Genomic DNA, 20,104 nt, shown 5'->3' with positions numbered 1-20,104 from the left:
CCTTAGTTAAACAATCAATTTTTATAATGTTTTATCACTTTTAATAGAACCTCTTGCTCTTGTAAGTATCTAAGTTTTGCTCTTTCTTTCTTAGTGAGCGATCATTGGTTGTTCTCAGAGGACTGCTCAGTGCAGCGTTTCTGCAGCTCTCCTGATGGAGTGATGGTGTGTGGCAATGCTGATGGGAGAGAGGTGTATGCTGTCACACATGATATTATTCCTGACAAGGGCTGGGTCATGCAGTTCAAGGTAACTAATGAGCCTAAAATGACACAGAAAACATTTTTTTTGTGTTGTGTGATGTTGAAATAATGTTGTTAATACCTGTGTGTTGATTTAGATTGCTGTAGGCTGCACTATGCTAGAGCGTCACGCAGACCGACAAGTTCATGCCCAGTATTCAGTGGACTTCGGAGTGACCTGGAAGTATCTGGTGCCCCAGTGTCTGCCCGCTGATCCCCGCTGTGGAGGTCAGGTCTCCCAGCCGTCGGTCTTCTTCCCTGCTGAAGGCTGGAAGAGGGCAGTCTATCCCCTCCCTGACAGCCTGGCTGACACGTGAGTCATCCTACTTCAACATTGCTTTTGACAAAAAAAATACACATACTTCATATTTAATGGTACTGTCATAGCATGCTTCACCTAAATTATTGATGCATGAAATTATTGTCATCATGTAAATTATTAAACTCATTGGTGTGCATGTTGTTTGAATAACCTATGTCGTGTTTTCCACAGACCGGTGAGGTTCAGGTTTTACCAGCAGCATTCAGACAGTCAGTGGGGTGTGGAGAACTTTTACATTGGGCCAGCTTGCGATAGCCACTGTGGGGGACATGGAGATTGTCTGGATCAGCGCTGCCTCTGTGACCCAGGATTCACTGGACCGAACTGTTATGCAAGTACAGCTCTTAAGGTAGAGTCTGCCACTCACTCACAGATTTAAAAAACAAAAAAAAAACAGAATTTATGTGTCTGAGATTGTTCAGTGATTCAGATTATGAGTGTCTTTTCACTGTAGGCATCTCTGAAGGAGCGTTTTGACTGGGAGGGTTCAGCAGGTCCTCAGTGGCAGGTGCTGGAGGGCGGTAGGCCATGCACAGACTGCGGTGTGTTGGTAGAGGGAACTGCCCTGTACTTTGGAGGAGCTGATGCTAGACAGGCTGTCACTGCTGATCTGGACCTCCGTGGAGCAAAGTTAGTACTTCTGTCAACCACAGCCAGAAGTTTTCTGTTAATCTTTAAGTGCATTAATTGATTTGCGTTTTTGTGGATAGGTTTGTGGAGTACTGGGCGAGGATTGGAAGTGAAGATAACATGACCATGTGCCACCGTCCAACTTGTCGTAAAGAGGGGGTGCTGCTGGACTACTCTACTGATGGAGGTGCAACATGCGTGTATACAGTGCATTATGTATTTTACATATTTTTTCTTTTCTTTTTATTTCATTCTGTGTACATCTGTTCCTCAGGTGTGTCCTGGACACTGCTGCATGAGATGGATTATCTGAAGTATGTGTCAGTGAGGAGAGATTATATCGTCCTCCCAGAGGGAGCTCTGACCAACGCTACACGTCTGCGCTGGTGGCAACCATTTACCATTTCCTCCGGCCTCGCCACCCCCAGCCTGGAGAGAGCACAGTGGGCCATAGACAACATCTTAGTGGGGGGGTCAGACATCAACCCGTCCACTCTGCTTGACACCTTTGACGATGGTGAGTTTGTTTGTGTGGATGTAATTAAAGCCTGACAACTCACCTATCATGAAAAATGATCTAGATGTAATGTATGCATGTCTTTGCCTTTCACCAGAGGGTGTTTCTCATGAGGAGAGCTGGAGTTTCTACCCTAATGCTGTGCGCACAGCTGGCTTCTGTGGAAACCCCTCATTCCACCTGTACTGGCCAAACAAGAATCAAGACAGGACACACAACATCCTAGCCACTCGGGAACTCATAGTGCAGCCTGGATATATTCTACAGTTTAAGGTCAGTGCTACAAATGAGCCACAAACGTGCTGTATTAAAATGAAGTGGCTTTATTAAACATCTCTCTTGTTGATGCAGATCGTTGTCGGTTGTGAGGCAGACACCTGTGAAGACCATCATTCTGTCCTGCTGCAGTACAGGAAGGATGCCAGGTAAGAAAAACAAGAATAGATCCTAATAAAGGAAAACACTTTGGTTAAAGAACAGCTGTTTTATATGGACAACACCTTCATTTTATTATTTGGTGCGTCTTTCCTATTTAAACAGTTAACAACCAAACTGTGGAAAATGAAGGAACATTTCTGCAGCTATTGTGGAAAAAGACATTGACAGCCAGATGGTGACGATATCTAAAACAGAAATGTGAACTATCAGGCCAATAGTCCCATTAGCTTAAATCAATGACTGTTTTGTATTTTTACATGGACAGCTTTCAGCTTTCACTCTCTCCCTTTAGGTCTGACTCGTGGCAGCTGGTACAGTCAGAGTGCCTCCCCTCCTCAGTCAACAACGTGGGCTGCTCTCCCTTCCAGTTCCACGAGTCCACGATCTACAGTCCAGTAAATAGCTCAATATGGACCAGGGTCACTGTCCAGCTTCCAGACCATGTCTCCTCAGGGTAGGAGCACACAAATATGGGAGAAATCATGATGTCACACTTGTGCATTGGTTCTTAATAGCAGGATAACAGTACCTTTTTCTGTTTCTGTTCAGCAGTGTAAGCCTTTTGTGATTTGTTGTATATTTCCAGGGCCACCCAGTTCCGCTGGATTCAAAAGGACGGGACCGGAGAGCGACAGAGCTGGGGAGTGGACCATGTTTATATTGGTGAAGCCTGCCCGGGGCTCTGCAGCGGCCACGGCTACTGCACAAGTGGAGTGGTCTGCATCTGTGATGAGGGACACCATGGTGGGCCACAAACAGCATATAATGTTCAAATTGCTACAGTAGATACAGACAGATTTATTTGTCACTTGTACTGTTAATAGAAAAAGTACTAAATAGAGTTTCTTTGATGCAAGTAAATAAAACCGACCATCAACTGTCCTTTATTTCAGTTTCATCACTTCCCCTATTCTTCCTCTCACAGGTGACGACTGCTCCCTCTCCAGCAGTGACCTACCGAGCTCCATCAAGGACAACTTTGAGTCAGGCAGTGTGTCTCAGGAGAGCTGGCAGCTGATCCAAGGTGGCGGAGTGGGCAGCGGCTGTGGACAGCTGTCACCGCACGCCCATGGAGACTCACTCTACTTTAATGGCTGTAAGATGAGGCAGGCAGTTACAAAACCGCTGGACCTCACTAGAGCCAGGTACAGGTACTACGTAAAGCATATTGTACATAAACTAATTGTGTAAACATACACCTACCTACCTCATAGCTACCATGGATTAGTTTGTCCTCACATTGTATTATCAACTTTTAATGTTTCTCAAATTTCTTTCCTTCTTTGTCTCCCCACAGTAAGATCATGTTTGTGCTGCAGATTGGTAGCGTGGCACAGACAGACAGCTGTAACATAGCTCTGGATCAGGCTGACACAGTTGACCGGGCCGTGCTGCTGCAATACAGCGTCAACAACGGCGTCAGCTGGCATGTAATCGCCCAGCATCAGCCTAAGGACTTCATAAAGGCCCAGAGAGTCTCCTACAACATCCCACTGTGAGTGACACTCACTGAGATACCATTTTCTAATATGGCTCCACTTAATAACAGTTTTATACAATATAACTAATGGCTTTAATGTTGATTCATATTTTACTAATGCTCCATAAATGTTATCAAGATACTGATAAAAGTAAATGGAAGTTGTCACTTTCTAATAACCCATCAGCTAGTAAGCAATTGGCGGTTATACCTGTTAATAAGCAATTAATCAAAGTTGATGATCTGTAGCTGTTTTCCAGAAGGTAAGTCCATTTGAGGAATCTTCCTGATGAAGAAAGAGTTATTTAAAAAAACAAAGCAAATGTCAGACGATAGGAGGAGGAAAAACATCAGTTACAGCTTTTACATCCTTCATGAAGGTGCCTCATTAGAAAGTGGTTCTGTTTAAACCAGTGTTGTAAAATTCATCAGGCTGCCTTGAAGCCACTTTACCCTTCACATACACTGTCGAGCCTCACTGACCCTACAATGTTTCCCATGGTCTCTCCAGAGAGGCGAGGGTTAAAGGGGTGATGCTGCGATGGTGGCAGCCACGCCACGATGGTGCAGGACATGACCAGTGGGCGTTGGACCATGTGGAAGTAGTTCTGTGAGTACCCAATTCCCAGCCGGCCCACGGCTTCCCAGACTGGCCCCCAAAAAGAGCCCGATCTGCCCCTGTCTCTACCTCTGCCTCAGCTTCACCCGTAGAAACGGTCCCCTCTGCTCCACACGAACACAGGGATACAGTATACACGTTCAAATATTGTAATATCTACATGTGTGCTGCTTCTCACCTACAACCAGTTGTTTAAAATGCTCATCATGGCTTCTGGTGTCAGGCAAGCAGAATAGAAAAATGACTGCAGTGTGCTTTGCTGTTTGTGGATGGCTGTTCTGTGTACGACAGATCAACTCCTGTCAGATCATCATATTTTCAGTGTCTTGTAGAACCCATGCATCTCTCAGATAAAAAAAATACACAATCTAACTTTTAAAGCCTTTCAAAAGTCAGATAGAATGGTAGATATAGTTGCTATTTGTTTTCGTACTGAAGCACTCATAAGATTTGAAGCACGATCACTTATCCATAATTTACAGTAAATCTATCGGCCCCTAGTGGGTATAATGACAGAGAACACTGAACCAAAGATCATGCTGTGTACATTACAGGAAACTGTGAAGGTGGCTTCACATCTATAACATGAGTGTCTGTCTAATTGTGATGTCAGTGGGCCCATAATCTGACTGGTCTATTTTTGTTTTCATCTTCATTTCATCTGCAAAAATGGTCCTGCATTTCATTCTACTGGGAATAAAAAAATCTTTAATTTTTTTTTTTTTAATTTGATGCAATTTGCAGACACCCTGCACTGACTCACTGATTGTTTCTCTCTTTCTTTCTTTCTTTCTTTCCCTTTTTACATTTATATTGCATTTTTGTTTGTAACCAGGACCAGTAAACATTTTCTCTACGTGGAAGACAATGCCAGTTTTCAGATAAAAATGGCAAAGCTGGAGATTCTGCAGGGCACTGAAGATATCATGGTCTATACTCAGCTAGCGTATTCTTAACATGTAACAGCATCATAAAGCATTTTGAATGCATTCTCTGCATGTTGCGGGTATCAGAGCAATGTTCCCTCTCACGTGGGTGCTGATTGTTCATTCAGATGTGTACCCAATGCATTTCAAATGCTGCGTACAACAAGTCACAAAGTTGCACATACACACAAACACACACTTATGCCTAACCTGAGCTGTCCCTGGTCTAAGTGGTCGTGAACCTGTCCCACTCCCTCCCTCGCACTCGCACGGTTTTCAACAGTGTCTGCTGAAAAGAGTGACCGTGATCCTCACACTTTGCTCTGTTGTTTATTTCTCTCTGTTCGCCACTCCTCCACTCCTTCACACATTCTTCCTCTCACTCCTATTCCTGCTCAACCTTTTCTTTTGCTCCACATGCCTTTCCTCCCTGCTGCTTAACCGTGATTGATTATGTGCTTATGCTTACTCCTCTGCTTGTGCCGCATCATATCCTACCTTACTTCACCTTCATCCTCCTCCTCCTCCTCCTCCTCCTCATCCTCCTCCTTCTCCTCCTCCTTCTCCTTTCCTCCCTCAAACTCTCTCTTGCCCCTTTTCTCTTCCCATTCTGGCATACAACGGATGGATTACTTCTGTATATCTTGCTCTCTTTCATCACCTCTACCTGTGGTTGTCTTTCATTTTCTTCTTTGTTACATTTCTCTATCTCTTCACTCTCTATCTCCACCCACTACTCTTTCGTATTCTTTCTTCTTCATTCCCTCTCTCTGTCCGACTCACTATCACTCCTTCTTCCTTGAACCTCTGACTATCTTTATGCCTCTCCTCTCTCCTCCCTTCTCCCCGCTTTGGGCCCCTGCCTCCCCAGGCTGGGGCTCCTACCCCCCCAGACCTTTCTGCGAGACAGCAGTCCCCTCCTTCTGCTTCTCCCCTCTCGCGCTCTAACCTCTGCTCTCTTCTGTATTCTGCTCCCTCTGGCATGGCTGTAGTGTCAGGTAAGTTCTCCGCCTCTTCCTGAATGCAGCCCCCTCCCTCGCCTTCCTCCCGGCCCCTTTCTTCTCCCAGTTACACTGTGCACACCCTCCCTCACTTTCACTGACACACCCAGCCCTCCTCATTATCACCACGGTCATATCCATGCCCTCGCTTTAACTCAAGCACCAGGCAGGTCGACAAGCGGGCCATCTGCTCACAGCGTCCAGGTGGAGGCTCGCTAACACAGAGATCTTAAGAGACAGCTCTCATCACAGAAAGCAGAACAATATTCACAACAACGCAGTAAACAGAGGAATAAACAGAAACATTACATTCCCTAAAAGGGTTCAACACAACGTCACCAGATGAAAAAAAAATTCCCTGTGGCATTTCTAATTAAATACTACAAATGTCGATGGTACTGTGTTTGTGTGTATATGTGTGATGTAATCCATCACTATACCTTTATCTGTTTGTTTTGTTCTTGCTATGACCGCTACTGCAACTGTTGCAGTGTTTTTGACCTAGCTGCCAATTTACAAGGCAACATACACAATTCAAACGCTCCAGCTTTAAGATTACTCTTTGTGGGTCCAGCACTGAAAGTCTTTTTTTTTTTTTTTTTTTACATTCATATGCAAACATCAGTTGCAATGCAGGGCATCTGGCATCATTGATTTCAAAAGAAGGCCCATTTGGTGGGAGAGTTTCATCTGACTAACCTCCTCCATCCAGCTCCTTGCATGGCTTTACAGATCGACTGTTGCAACAGCTCTCCATCCCCTTTTTCACTCATGGCTCTCTGTCTGTGGACAACAAACAACATGACTCTGAACCAGAAGCTCCCTCTTTGCTACCCTCTTGCTTCTGACCAGACATCAGAAACATTCCAGTCTTCACACACACACACACACTCTCTCTCTTTCAAACACAGCCAGCCACAGTTTACCAGCCATACCTCCCATCCACCTTGACACTTCCACCCCCCCTCCATCGCCCATCACACACACACGCACACCATCCTCTACCCTCGCCCTGCCCCTCCTGAGCCCCCTCCCAACCCCACCCCCCCACGCTTCGCAGAGGCCCCTGCCTGCCCTGGCTGTACTCCTGGCTCACTGGCACCGCCCTGCTGGATGGAAGAGGCAATGAACAGGCTAAGCAAGAGCGATCTTCCGCAGCTTTTCTCTGTGTCTCCTAGTTTCAAAGCTCCCCTTCTCTGCTCACAACCCTGCACTCTTATGGCTTTGGTTTAGTTCTTTTTTTTTCTTTCCTTCCCAGTGATCGCTGTTGACTCTGACCTCAAACACTCAGAGTCAGAGTCTTCCTCTAGTGTCTGTGGTAGTATGTTTGTAGACTCTGTGTCCCATGTCTTTGTCTTGTGACATTTGGTCTTGGATACATGTATCCAGTTCTACCGTCATGTTCACCGTCTAGCTGCTCATTTTTGTGCAGAACGTAAACAGATCCAGTCGTGTAGAGTAGCGCCACCCATTCTCCAAGCTATGAGACCCATCAAGCTGTTGAGTGTTTGAGGTTATGACTGAAATATGATCAAAAATGCCAGCATGAAACCTGAGTGTGAGTGAGTACGAAAGCTGCATTCGACCATTCGTGTATTTGCGTGCATGGATGAGAGTGTGTGCATGGGAATGCGTGGATCTGTAGCGCCCTTTACGCCGTCACTAATGTCCACACTCTTCCTCTTTCCCTCCCTCTTTCACTGTCTTTGTATCCCTGCAGCACCCGTAAACAAAACTACATGATGAACTTTGCCAGACAGACCGGCGCGCGTCACTACTACAGCCGCAAGAGGCGGGCACTGCTACAGCGTGCCTGAACCCACCAAGAAGGGATTCGCCCTCTGACCTGCCAACCACACATCGACCCGCCACACTCATCCTTTTTCTCCTGACGACATATCGCCCTGTCGAGTCCCATCCACCAGTGGATTCCAGTCAGCCTTAGACTTCCCTCACCCACCTCTCCCTAACCTCTGACCCACAAACACGGGCCATCCAATCAGTTTACGCCAGCCAATCAAGGCCTTCCCAACCACACGGGTCGGCGGGAGTGAAACTCAGAAGAAAGGAGTGAAGCGGCCATTTTGTTTACTTTTTTTTCATGGACGGTCGGGGTTTCTAGTTGTTTTCTAATTGTTGCTGTGGTTCCTCTGATTCCTGTTCCCACCTCCGATAACCCTCCCTCTGGCTTACCTTTCCCGTCACTCAACCTTCCCCTCTCCTCATCCTCCTTTTTTTCCTACCACACTGTGAAATTGAGAGATAATATATCACTGCTGAACTGACCAGCCGATTTGGAGAGTTGCCTCCCAGTTCCACTGAGCCGCCGGGGGGAGGACCACTCCACTGCCGCCAAACCAGTACGCCAGGAGAAAGACCACGACGATGATACTGACCATTAAGAGGAATAACGGTGATGAAGAAGCTCAAAAAAGGAAAAAGACAAAAAAAAAAAAGTACTGTGTTCTTGCTGTTCTGTGTGTCTGTGGGTTCTTTTCGTGATGAGTTGACTGTGGTGTTCTGTTCATTTGTTTGTTCGTTTTCTACTAATTCATATGCTTTTACGGGGGGGAGGGGAGGGGGGTGCTGGGTTCTGTTTCCTTTTTCCTCGTTTATCTGGAACGGATGTGAGCAGGGCGGGAAAAGCCCAGCCTCCACGGGAAGAAGGAACGAAAGAATGATTTGCACGACGGGAAAAGGAGAAAATAAGAAAAAAAAATGAAAGACTGAATAATGATTTTTTTGTTTTGTTTTGTTTTTTTTAAATCATTTTTTTTTATATATGTTGGTTCCCGAAAATACAGATATTTATGGTAAATGGTTCTTCACGTAACCTATTTAAGATGCACTGTGCGTGAAATCTGTATGTTATTTTCTAGTGTTAAGTTATTAGGCAGTCAAGCTCTCAGACTGCATCATCTCCCCTCTTCCTTCTCTTTCCTCTTCTCTTGTGCTGTTTCCCCCCCTTCCCATCTCTCTCTGCTGATTTCTGAAACCTGGAGGTGAGGCTCTATTAGTGTTGTTTTTTGAAGTCTGTGTAATATGGACCCTCTGCCCTCAGTGTAACTCCAGTATAGCAATCTCCTGTATATATATGTATATCCACTATGGGGAGACCCAGCAGCCTTATAAAAGGGAAATAAAGAACTGTCCAAACCTCATACTGTACACATTGTTTGAGCAGCTTTCATTTATTTGTCTTATTGTCAACACATCTCAACAATGTGTTGTCTCTCAGTACTTTCTGACATCTCTTTTCGTGAGTCCAAAACCTGGTCAAAGATCTTTAAATGTTGTCCACAGTTATTACAGCTACATGGAATGTTTTCTGAATTTGGACCATTTTCAGATGTGAATTAATATAATTTAGCGCTCCAAATGAGGATTTACAGCAGCGGGACGGTGTATGTGGTGTATGCTACAATGTTCATGTTTATTATGAAGTCACCCGGTGCAACAGTGGGGCTCAGTTTGTTTGTTTTGAACAACAATGGAGCTATATGGCACAGAGGAATAAGTTATATCATGGTATGGAAACACAGATAATACTTAGTAGTGGTTGGTTTGTTGACAATGAGAAATACATCATATCAGTAGTCCTGTCTGGTGTGTGTGTGTGTGTGTGTGAGAGAGAAAGAGCTCGGACATATTGAAAAGAGCATTCAAATATTTATTTAGACATTAAAACAGAATAAAACTGATAAGTTACTAAGATATTATAAAACAATACACGATGAAATCTACCGTCATCTTGGTGCACACCTCAGTGTCTTTAAACTGGGCATTCACCACATACAGTATTTCTGCAGGCCATCTGCATTACTCCATGCTGAGGCTGCAGAGACTACAGATCGCTGTTGAGCCAACCCTTCCTCCTTGACATGAACTCCTAAAGATGCTCATAACAAAGCAAACCAGGAGTCTTTGGTCACAAGCTGCCGACCATCACAGCTACAGTCACGAGTGTTAAAGTGATGTAGAGGGATTTGGCTGTGACGCCCGGGCAGGAGTTACAGTACGGCTGATCACAGCAGCCGTAGCTCATGGTATAGACGGTTCCTCTGAGACTGAGGCTGTGCACCTGGCTGCAGTCCTTTTTCGGCATGCATCCCCTAGCCGACAGGGCACTGTGGTTTCCATAGCGACCGTCTGCCTTGAAACACAGCTCGTCTGGAGGACAAACTGTCACAATGAGCTCAAATTTGAACTCGTTCTCCAGGATGGGGCTGAAGTAGCAATACAGGTTGTCACAGAGCAATGAGGGGAGGAGGAGGTAGAACCACAAGACAGAAACATGCAGGAGCTGCAACATGTTCCACCTGCGAGTTAAAGAGTTTTATTTTACTGGCAGGGCCTGGAACTTAAAGAGTACATCAGGGATATTTTGGGCACTTGTTGGAGACATTTAAAATAAAACAGTATCGCTCCAAAAACACAGAAACCAAAGAAACTCATCAAGTTAACTTTATCCTCATACACAGGTGTTAATGATCTCTACTGATTGTCACATTCAAAATACTCAAGGCTTGAAAGACAGACACAATTTCAGCCTTTGACTTAAATAAAAGCAGCACTACGGAGACTCACCTGTACATTTTAAAAGATTCTAACTCAAACAGGTAAAACTTTTCAGAGCTTCTCCTCGTGAACTCATATCTCACCACTGACTCCAGATCTTCCTGCACAGGCCACACCTTCTAAGCACACCTGTTGCAAAATCTGCACAGAGCAATTACACACACACACACACACACGTGTGTTAATCATGGTGCTTTTATTTTGTAGAAACATACATTTTACTTTAATATACAAGGAGGGTGGCTGACAAGTCCACCTTTTTCTCTACAGAGCATAAATGTAATCACACAAAACACTGATCATAATACATTTCTTTAAATTTACACACTGATTTAGTAAAAATATTTATAATGTGTCAACATTTGACCAAATGTTAAACACCTTGTGGAGACTCAGGTAAGGACCTATGGCTAACAGGCCTCCCCAAGCTTTCTACAAGCACTTCTATGATTCAGTGGAAGATAATTTGGAGCTCCTTAATGATGTGTAATTTGCACATGAATCCCAAGGCTCTTCCCTCAGAACAGTAGTAATGTTGGTGTCATCTATTTTGTCTATAATTATCCCCAGTAGCATCTTCAGATTTGTTTTAGACTTTTGTGGGACGTTACATTTGTCTTTACAGCAGCAGGTATGGCTGACATTGTATTGGACCCCCCGATAAGAGAGGATTTCATGGGAGCCACAGAGTTCAGCATCCACGCAGCCCTGAGCGGACAGGATGTGGACGGAGCCGTAGTGGCCCCTGGAGCTGGAACAGCGCTGATCAGGCAGACACTGGCTTGTGATGTTGGGGCAGGGCTTGCCTTTCTGCTGCAGAGGACAGAAGTGACACAGCAGACTGTCCAGGCTCAGAGCAGGGAGGACCAGAGCAGCTGTGGCCAACAGGACGGAGTTCAGGAACCAGCGTGGACCCAGACTAATGTAAATCCACACACACAGCATTAAATAGGAGTGATACAGACTGAAAACACACTTTCAAATAATTAGATTCATCATCTTCTGTTTGATGGGATTCAGCTTCACCTGGTCTTTCTTCGGGATCCCATCTCTCTGTACTGTAAAACCCTTCAGAGCATGTGAAGATGTGTCAACCTGAAGAGCCTCCAGACACTAGAAAACCCTCTGATTGCCAAACAGAAACAGGTGTGTCTTTGAACCTCTTTGTGCTGAATTCATAAATCCTTCACACACACACAAAACAAATAGTCTCTAAATTGGATTTTAGCTTTTAGTTTATTGCACAAAAATAACACCCGATTCTTCAAAACACTTTAAACACACACCTTAAAAAAAAAAAGATTATTTCTCAGCTGAGGCTGAAGACAGGGTTATAGTGCCACCTGGTGTTCTACGCAGAGTATGTCAGGAAGAAACTGATTTGATGTGGTGCTTGCAGCTGTTGAATGTCACCCAGATGTTGTTTTAAACCTCATGAAGCAGGCCAGTCTGTAACATCTGCTACGCAAAATATATTATTTCTTGATTTCTCTGCTCATTTTCCATACTCAGATGAAAAGGAAAGCTTTCCCTTCTTGTACAAAGGTTCCTGTAAAGATAAAAAAAAACTGTGAGTTCATTATCTTGTGTATATAATGAGGATTATTGTTGATTAGTAAAGTGGCTTGCTTACAGCCAGTTCCTCATCGTTTTCCTCCCTGTCTGTGTCCCCCCACTCTTCTTGTTGCTCTGCGGGGTCGTAGCTGTACAGAGGGATCAGCCTGTGACGTAACTCATCTAATCTGAAGCAAAACATAGAAAAGAAACCAAACGGTGACAGAACAGAACACAAGACGCCAAATGAATCTGAAAGTGACGCTTTGCAGAAACAGGCTTACCTTGATCTCCTCCTGATATATAAAACCTGAAGAGAAACAATGAGAAGATAAACCTATGATGCATGTCATGTGAAATTAAAAACACAGAGTGTATCTTACCATTGCCACTACACATCCAATCAGGGTGAGGAGTACAAAGGGGATGAGTGCATAGTAACCAAGAAATCCAGGCTTGGGGTTTGAGGGTGAAATATGAGGAGTCGTGTTGTTGAAATTCATTTCTTCCTGCTCGCTCTCCTCTTTCATACACCCCTCTGCTCTGTGCACCTCAGCTGACACCTTTGTGACACATTCAGAGTGCCGTTGCTGTCATTCCAACTGAAAGGCCACGATTCTCAAGCCCAGGAGTACTCATAGTTCTTGCTATACAGAGTCACAGAGATTCATAATCCAAGAATTAGTGTGCATGACTTTAAATAAAAAGAATAGTAGCACAGAGTAATTTTAGCTTACCTTGTCAGTCATATGTAGAGTACATGGACAAACATTTCCTGTTTACTTTCACTCGAAAGCGCTCACATACCTCAACCTGCTCAATGACATTCCTGAGTCAGGAGTGGGAATGAGACAGTCTGGTTGTTTGGTTAAACTGGACAGATCTGTTTTATTTATATACATTTACATTCACCAGCAGGAATAATTACCACGCAATGGAATATTGCTACTTTAATTATGCTAACATTTTGTTTTTGATGGATGAAGAAGCAGGTCATACACATGTAATGTTTTCTCTCCTCCAGCAGAGGGTGGGTGGAGTTGTTGGAGGTGACAGGAGGTAGGAGAGGGGAGGGACTCCTGCAGGAGTGAGGAAACATATACAGGAATCTTTCCAAATCTTTTACAGGTCTAACTCGTCGAGCATGGCTTTCAAGTCATTGACACCTGGAGGAAACCTTGAGGGTAAGTTGCAAACAAAAGAGGTGAGGACACTTTAAAACAAGATTCAAGTTTTTTATTTGGAGAAGTCTACAATAGTAATCTGTTACTCTATGTACTCTACTCTGGAAATGTTTACTGGATAAATACCAGTATGTGTTCCTGGATTATAGTTTTAACTGTACAAGAGTTATGTGGAAGTTTTAAGCTATATTCTAGTGATAAATACTTTTGTCATGTCTTACTTTACATAAGTGTGCCAGAGTTTTGGCACAGGTATAAAGGCGCGCATAGGTGGATTTCCTGTTAAGATTTGAAAGCTTGTTAATTATTAAACCCTCCGGTTCAGTTAGACTCCAGACCATAAAACAGCTTTTTCTGCCTGTGGTAATTCATTCTTAACTGTTTTTTTCATTGTATTTCTCTTTGTGTCATAATAGGTCTACATTTTACTATGATATAAAGTGAGGAAATGCTGAGATACAGCAGCACCATCTGAGTGGACTTGTACAACTCCCTAAAATGTGATGGATCCTCCTGAAAGACGAAATAGATCAATCCAGAGACAAGATGCAAGCGACTCTGACCTCCACGTGCCTCTTCCTGAGGATCCAAATGGAACACAAATTTACGAGTACCTTGACACCTTTCCAGAAGATGATGAACCACATTTGTATGAGAGCATCCCTGGGCTCATAACTTCATCCCAGACCAAACCTCCAGACCATCCTTTGGATCATGGAAGAGGAGTTCCTCAGAGTGCCGACCACCAAAACACAAACTGGCCTCCACCAGTCCGTGGACCTCCACCTCCTGCCAGAACCAGGGTTCCTAGTCTTCCTAGTCTTCCATCTTTGCCAAGCAGACAAGGCAATGGACCCCCTCCTGTTCCCCCGAGGACACGATTACCCCTCAGAACAAACCATCTTTCTTTTGACTCTATTGAGTCTGCTCACAAATTTCATCGTTCCAGGACAGAAGTAAACAATCATGTGAGTAGTTTCTCCTTCCAAAGAGACAAAGAGCTCCCTGTATAATTCAATAAAACCCAAATCAATCTTTTTTTCTTTCTTTTTATCAGGATCCATGGGCTATCAAACTAATAGACACTCCGCAAGGCAGCACCAAGAGTCTGGCTGCTTTTTGTGCTGCAACTTCAAAGTAAGAGAACACATGAGAGTTAGTGCCTACATGTTTACAGTAGTTCATTTTTCAATATTTTTCCATAAAAAAAGTGTGTATATATATATATATATATATATAAAACTGTATATTCTCTCTATGGAGCTCATCTTCATGAACACAAACATGATTTGTGCTCTTGTTTTTTCAGCTCAGCATTATTTTTGCACCTTCAGTGAGCTGCAACTTGTCATGTCATTGTTTGTGTTAAGTACATTTACATTTAGTCATTTAGCCGACGCTTTTATCCAAAGCGGCTTACGAGGAGCAATTTGGAGTTTGGAACTAATTAGTGGACGACCCGCTCTACCTCCTGAGCCACATTTTTCTCATCATGCTTTCATTTTCACACCAGAAACCTGTTTTTCTTTGCCGCCTCAGGTTAATGTCACGGTACAAGCACACGGACAGCGTTCATAACTCAGGAGTGGTGTGGGGTCAATTGTTACAAATCCACCCTGCCCTGATGCAGCAGGTGGAAGTGGATGTCAGTGTGGCTACTGAGTGGGACAATCACCAGCTTCCCTTCCCCACCACGGGTAAGATTAACCAACAAAGTACCACAGACACTGATCCCTGAGTGAAAGTAGCAATACTGCAATCTAAAAATACTTATACATAGAAATAAAGACACTGCATGTACAATTCTACTTGAATACTACTACTACTACTTTAATATTACCTTCAGGGGCTCCTTAAAGTCCCTGAAAGCTCCCCGAAATTTTGTTACGGGACAGTATACAACTGTATCTTTCCTGTTAGTAGATGATGACCCAATGTAAATCCTATCAGAGGATTGCACAAATCCAATTTGAGCAGATCTAATCAGCCGCATAACTGAATGCACCTTGGCAGGTGTGCCGGACCTTTATTCTGTTATACAGTTTCATATGTAACTAAATCAGTACAGTTCTTTCCTCTGAAATTTGGTGGAGGAGTACATTAGAAATGTACTTTATTTATAACATTGTCACACTTGTATGGTTGTTATGTGCGACAGTATCTGAGGACACTTGACTGTCTGATCCATTAAGTCACTGCACATGCTGGCAGACACGTGTGGACTCTGAACTCTTTATGCTTTATTATTCCAGTGAACAGGACAGTGAAGAGTCTGATTGATGAAATCTTCCAGCTGCTGGACCTCGCTCCCAACACAAGTGGAGATTATGTCTTGAAGCTGTGTGACTCTGAGGAGTACCTCCGAAAGTGAGACGCTTATCCAGAAATGAACATTTAACTATGGCCTACGACGTTTTATTCAAACATACATTGTTTAACTCGATGCCGTATCTCTCCTCAGTGAAGAGCTGCTGGGTATGCATGAGACTGTTCAGAAGTACGCCAAGGTTAAACTAGCAGTGCCCCTCCGACTGCTCCGCTTGAACAACCTCAAACACCGCCTGGTCAGGGATGTAAGTCAGTTCAAACTCCGTCTCTGTTCCCACTCACAGTACAAATCATTTACAAAAAAAGGGTTGGCCTGTCTTCAGTCTCGAAATGCTGCTTTCACACACACCTGTGTGTGGCTGCAGGCCAGCTTGTTATCATCAGTCCTGTAAAAATCTCCACCCTGAGTTCTTGACTTTGTTCTGTTTACACATCACGTCATGGAGGGTGGCATTTAGCAGCAACAATGAAGTGGAATAAAGGTTAACCTGTCAAGGCCATTATTCAAAAACAATACATTATAAACCATAATCCTACACAGCAATCAGTACTTCAAATATGTTTCTTCTCCAAGGTGGAGGACGACATAAGCTCATGCCAACTGTACCAGCTCCTGCGTCCTGTCTGCATCTTCAACACCTGCAAGTAAGATCACAAGCAGTCCTGCATCCACACTGGATTCGTGACATGGTTTTAATAACAACAACGACTGTTCAGTGGGTCATGTGTCAACTGCCATGTGTTTGTAGAAAACATAGGCAAAGGTAGATTTGCTTTGCTTTGCTTTGTGTGTGTGTGTGTGTGTGTGTGTGTGTGTGTGTGTGTGTGTGTGTGTGTGTGTGTGTTTATTAACCTTTCCTCCTCTCTCAGGTTGAGTCTGCAGAATGTGCTCACCAGCTACAACAGAGAGGTGACAGAGCTGATGAGGTGTAAGGTCCGTAAAGACAGAATAACCAGTTGGACATTTATTTGTCTCACACGCATATCCAAAAGTGCATTTTGGTTTTTAACCTGCAAACATGTATCATTTGAGATTCACCACATCAGGATGGCGATTCATCCTGAGCTGATATTTCTCTCTTTGTGTCTGTAGTCTGGGATGAACGTCAATGTCCTCGTGGGCTGCGTTCGCTCCATCAGCAATCTCCTCGGTGGGCTTTCATGTCAGGAGCTGGAGGACAGTATTGGTGGACTCAACCGAATCAATCCCATACCTCTGGTAGGATGGCGTATACATTTGTGAAGCATTTCTTGTGATAAAGGAGTACTTAGTGCAACCCTTTCAGCTTTTCTCTCTGTCAAAGAGTTGTGACGCTGCAGTGCGCCAAAAGAAATCAACACCTAGCTGTGTTTCCTTTCTTTTTTTGCAGAGTCATGATGAGATGTCAGAATGTGAAACTGGTGAGTAACTGACACGAAACAAACACACCATTGTTTCACATGGGGATTTATTTTTTTAAAGTTTATTTTTGACACTTTTCCTGGCTGATAACCAAACTGGGGATAATGTGGTTATATGGTACAAGTCTAAACGACTAAGCCACTTGACACCTCCCATGATATTTTGATTTAGTTTTATTTCTTTATTTGTTTTCACTCTAATGTACTGAGTGCTCCCTTGGCACACCCTGGTGCCCCCCCCTAATAATAAAAAAACACTTAGAGATGTTTACATATCTGCTTATAACTATATGATTAGATTTTGCGATGAGCCATATGTTTATATACTGCTTATTAATGCTAAATATTGGTACTTACAGTAAAATGTTGTCAACAGTTTGAATGTCTAAACCAGAAGCTTTCAAAGTTCAAGGCAGATACATCAGGGGTGCTTCAAACTGTTTCAGGGTAGACACAGTGAAAAATATTACATCAGTTACATTATATCATTAGTTTTTGCATCTACTTGCCTAAATGTGTGTGATTTGGTTAAATAGGCAGTTACAGATACAGTAGCTGTAGAGAGTTTCACTGTTTTTCACCGAGTTAGCAACTAATAAATGCCCTAGGACAGACCTTTTATTATGAATTTATAGACTGAAGTTATGTCAGACAGCATTATTAGCCATATCTTGTATCAGTTGTGTGTCTATGGGACACAATCATGGCCCTATAACCATGCAGGAATTGAGCAAAACCAAACAAGTGCTTTATCTGAGGGGAAACTCACAATCTCAGACTGGTCTAAACTGATGTTTGTTTGTGTTTTCCAGCCATGTTAATGCTCCACAAGGCGCTGCTAAAAGTGCTGCAGATGTTTTTTGACAACTTCCATTCAGACTTCAGATGTCAGGAGTTAACCAGCAACCCACAAATACACGACACGGATCACTACACTGAAATCTTGCAATTCAATATTGCTGCTCTCTACCAACTACAACTCAACTGGATGACCAAGTATGTTTGCATTTATAGTCGCAGGCAGATTTGCATACATTTAGATGCATGTATGTATACAGAGATACACAAATACATGCACACAGGTACAAATAAGTAGCGATAAGTTCACTGGGTTTTACTGCTTTCTCTTTCCTCTTCATAATTTTAGTTATGAGTGCTTCTCTGTGTCCTGTGACGTGACATACGGAGCAACAAAGATCTGTGACACGGGCATTTCTGAGAACATCAGCACCGCGTTGTCATACGGAAACAAGCTCCAGTGTAATCGCATGTAAGAGTCTCTGATCGTAAATGTTAATTTAGAATATTCAACTTCCTTTTTCCTTCATATGAAAAGTCCTTAGTCATTGAAGAAAGTGAAAGTAGATTCACTTATAAGACAGGCTACTGTCACTGTGTCCATCTGTTTATAAAAAATGTAAGATAAAAGAGGATGTACAGTAAAAAGATTTACAATATAACATGAATACATGAAGAAAACAATGATTGTATTTTTTATTTTAGGATGGTGTTCCCTGTTCCAATAAATAATCTGCCATATGAGTCCATGTTGACGTTCTGCCTCAAAGGCTCCAAGCGAGGCAAGAACCCAGAGCTTTTAGGCTGGGCTGTACTACCTCTTTACAGCAACAAGTAGGTGTTTACACAACATTTACACCTTTTTCATAAAGTTTTTGACCAAATCATGTGGAGGCTGGATGGAGTTACATTTGTAGCAGTGTTTCTATGGACTGCCTAATTTGAGAGACAAAATAAGTTGTGGACGTCAATGATTGGTGGGTGTTCTCAAATTTTTGTAACTCATTTTTAAATAATTATTTACGAAAGAAAGATGCACAATTTCAGTAGTCGTTTGAAAGGATCACAATCACTCAGGATGCTGTTCGAGGAATTTTAGCTGGTGCCAAATGGAGAAACCGTCTCTGTATTTGTTACAGTATATCAAAATCATAGTTCTTTGTCAAGCCTCTTTAATGTTGTAAGGATGTGTCATCCTTTAAGAAATACTTAATCAGTAACAGCTTTCGAATGTGTCCCTTTTCTTTCTTGCTATCTTTATAAAATTTGGTAAAAAGGCTGATATTGTTTTTACATATGATAAATTATACTTATATTAAAGTGCTATATCCATAACTTTCTATTCTTGCACAGTGCTGCATGTACATTTTCTAAACTTCTTTCTGACCATTTCCTGTACACTATGTGTGTCTAGGACTCTGGTGATGGGGACCGTTCTGCTCAGTATGTCCACACTGGCTGAGCTTCCTGCTCCTCCCTCGCCTGCCCTGTTTGACAGCCACAGACAACCTGTCGGGGTCATACTGCAGGTTAGTAACACTGGACAACTCTGCCCTCTGTTGACCAAAATACAAACAGCACCACATTATACCTGCTCGGTCGTTCATCCTCACATTGTTTCTTCCCCAGCTCCAGTTTCAAGATCAGTTTGAGTGGAAGTATCAGAGGCCCATTGCCCTGACCGGTTCAATCATGTTTACTCAACCTTGTGAGGATTTGCAAAAGAAAATGTTGGATGTCTCTAAGAAACACTGCCTCTGTTTGTGAGTGTAACACACAGCACGCGTTATCTCATTCTCACGTTTAATCCTTGCTTTCACATTCATGACTTTATCTGTCGTTATCCAGTCTAACGCGAAATGAAAAGGCTTTCCTCTGGAGCAAGCGTCACTGCAGTGACAAAGGAAGCACTTTCCTCCACCTAGTGCTGGGTGGAGCCCATCGCTGGCGGCCTGAAGACTTGACAGAAATCTATACTGTTGTAGAGAACTGGCCTATCCATCTACCTGAGGAGGCCCTCTTCCTGCTCAATGACAGGTGGGTTACACTTGGTTTGCATACAGAAATACTGACACCTTAATACTAA

The 20,104-nt window shown here is 43.3% G+C and overlaps 5 protein-coding genes across 9 annotated transcripts in view; 2 read left to right on the top strand and 3 right to left on the bottom strand.

The window, feature by feature from the left end:
* Window positions 1-9,343, top strand: part of reln (reelin) — an 85,851-nt gene extending 76,508 nt beyond the window's left edge. The window contains exons 51-65 of one of the 2 annotated variants that reach the window (XM_019260909.2): window positions 95-249; window positions 341-555; window positions 736-913; window positions 1,019-1,194; window positions 1,275-1,381; window positions 1,469-1,711; window positions 1,809-1,984; window positions 2,063-2,136; window positions 2,442-2,603; window positions 2,736-2,893; window positions 3,075-3,294; window positions 3,447-3,644; window positions 4,141-4,239; window positions 6,167-6,172; window positions 7,896-9,343. In XM_019260909.2, coding sequence (XP_019116454.2) covers window positions 95-249; window positions 341-555; window positions 736-913; window positions 1,019-1,194; window positions 1,275-1,381; window positions 1,469-1,711; window positions 1,809-1,984; window positions 2,063-2,136; window positions 2,442-2,603; window positions 2,736-2,893; window positions 3,075-3,294; window positions 3,447-3,644; window positions 4,141-4,239; window positions 6,167-6,172; window positions 7,896-7,992 — 2,264 coding nt within the window. In that variant the 3' untranslated portion in view covers window positions 7,993-9,343. Of the gene's footprint in view, window positions 1-94; window positions 250-340; window positions 556-735; window positions 914-1,018; window positions 1,195-1,274; window positions 1,382-1,468; window positions 1,712-1,808; window positions 1,985-2,062; window positions 2,137-2,441; window positions 2,604-2,735; window positions 2,894-3,074; window positions 3,301-3,446; window positions 3,645-4,140; window positions 4,240-6,166; window positions 6,173-7,895 lie in introns of both variants that reach the window. The other variant, XM_019260908.2, reaches the window with a different exon arrangement.
* Window positions 9,344-9,833: 490 nt separating this feature from the next.
* Window positions 9,834-10,907, bottom strand: bncr (bouncer). Its single transcript, XM_027273065.1, has 2 exons — window positions 10,763-10,907; window positions 9,834-10,494 (listed from the first exon to the last, which is right to left on the bottom strand). Exons 1-2 carry the CDS (start codon window positions 10,768-10,770, stop codon window positions 10,104-10,106), a joined length of 399 nt encoding a protein of 132 aa, XP_027128866.1. The 5' UTR covers window positions 10,771-10,907; the 3' UTR covers window positions 9,834-10,103.
* A 905-nt stretch (window positions 10,908-11,812) lies between these two features.
* pik3c2g (phosphatidylinositol-4-phosphate 3-kinase catalytic subunit type 2 gamma) overlaps window positions 11,813-20,104 on the top strand; it is a 15,759-nt gene continuing 7,467 nt past the window's right edge. Inside the window, exons 1-17 of one of the 4 annotated variants that reach the window (XM_027273061.1) lie at window positions 11,813-11,899; window positions 13,332-13,491; window positions 13,908-14,459; window positions 14,549-14,628; window positions 15,031-15,188; window positions 15,744-15,858; window positions 15,953-16,064; window positions 16,394-16,464; window positions 16,690-16,753; window positions 16,913-17,038; window positions 17,190-17,220; window positions 18,033-18,216; window positions 18,368-18,490; window positions 18,724-18,852; window positions 19,433-19,547; window positions 19,648-19,781; window positions 19,867-20,055. In XM_027273061.1, the coding sequence (XP_027128862.1) occupies window positions 13,995-14,459; window positions 14,549-14,628; window positions 15,031-15,188; window positions 15,744-15,858; window positions 15,953-16,064; window positions 16,394-16,464; window positions 16,690-16,753; window positions 16,913-17,038; window positions 17,190-17,220; window positions 18,033-18,216; window positions 18,368-18,490; window positions 18,724-18,852; window positions 19,433-19,547; window positions 19,648-19,781; window positions 19,867-20,055 (2,096 nt within the window). In that variant the 5' untranslated portion in view covers window positions 11,813-11,899; window positions 13,332-13,491; window positions 13,908-13,994. Of the gene's footprint in view, window positions 11,900-13,331; window positions 13,512-13,907; window positions 14,460-14,548; window positions 14,629-15,030; window positions 15,189-15,743; window positions 15,859-15,952; window positions 16,065-16,393; window positions 16,465-16,689; window positions 16,754-16,912; window positions 17,039-17,189; window positions 17,221-18,032; window positions 18,217-18,367; window positions 18,491-18,723; window positions 18,853-19,432; window positions 19,548-19,647; window positions 19,782-19,866; window positions 20,056-20,104 lie in introns of all 4 variants that reach the window. The other 3 variants (XM_027273060.1, XM_019260871.2, XM_019260870.2) reach the window with 3 other exon arrangements.
* On the bottom strand, window positions 11,820-13,126 carry LOC113744227 (small integral membrane protein 29-like). Its single transcript, XM_027273066.1, has 5 exons — window positions 13,045-13,126; window positions 12,691-12,954; window positions 12,592-12,617; window positions 12,387-12,495; window positions 11,820-12,302 (listed from the first exon to the last, which is right to left on the bottom strand). Exons 2-5 carry the CDS (start codon window positions 12,835-12,837, stop codon window positions 12,249-12,251), a joined length of 336 nt encoding a protein of 111 aa, XP_027128867.1. The 5' UTR covers window positions 12,838-12,954; window positions 13,045-13,126; the 3' UTR covers window positions 11,820-12,248.
* LOC104940619 (1-phosphatidylinositol 4,5-bisphosphate phosphodiesterase zeta-1) overlaps window positions 16,645-20,104 on the bottom strand; it is a 26,618-nt gene continuing 23,158 nt past the window's right edge. The window contains exon 13 of the mRNA XM_027273062.1: window positions 16,645-16,663. The gene's annotated coding sequence lies outside the window, so the exon portion shown is untranslated. The remainder of the gene's footprint in view (window positions 16,664-20,104) is intronic.

This window comes from Larimichthys crocea, chromosome XXI (genome assembly GCF_000972845.2).
Source record: "Larimichthys crocea isolate SSNF chromosome XXI, L_crocea_2.0, whole genome shotgun sequence".
Classification (NCBI taxonomy): Eukaryota; Metazoa; Chordata; class Actinopteri; family Sciaenidae; genus Larimichthys; species Larimichthys crocea.
The sequence above is the reverse complement of the archived record's forward strand: the minus strand, read 5'-3'. Positions and strand labels throughout refer to the sequence as shown.

Bases quoted from the DNA above. Each gene is read 5' to 3' on its own strand.
- LOC113744227 (XM_027273066.1), bottom strand. From the start codon at position 12,837: ATGAAAGAGGAGAGCGAGCAGGAAGAAATGAATTTCAACAACACGACT. The intron at 12,618-12,690 runs GTAAGATACACT...GTTTCTCTTCAG, and splicing joins TTGGATGTGTAGTGGCAATG to GTTTTATATATCAGGAGGAG. The intron at 12,496-12,591 runs GTAAGCCTGTTT...GTTTTGCTTCAG, and splicing joins TATATCAGGAGGAGATCAAG to ATTAGATGAGTTACGTCACA.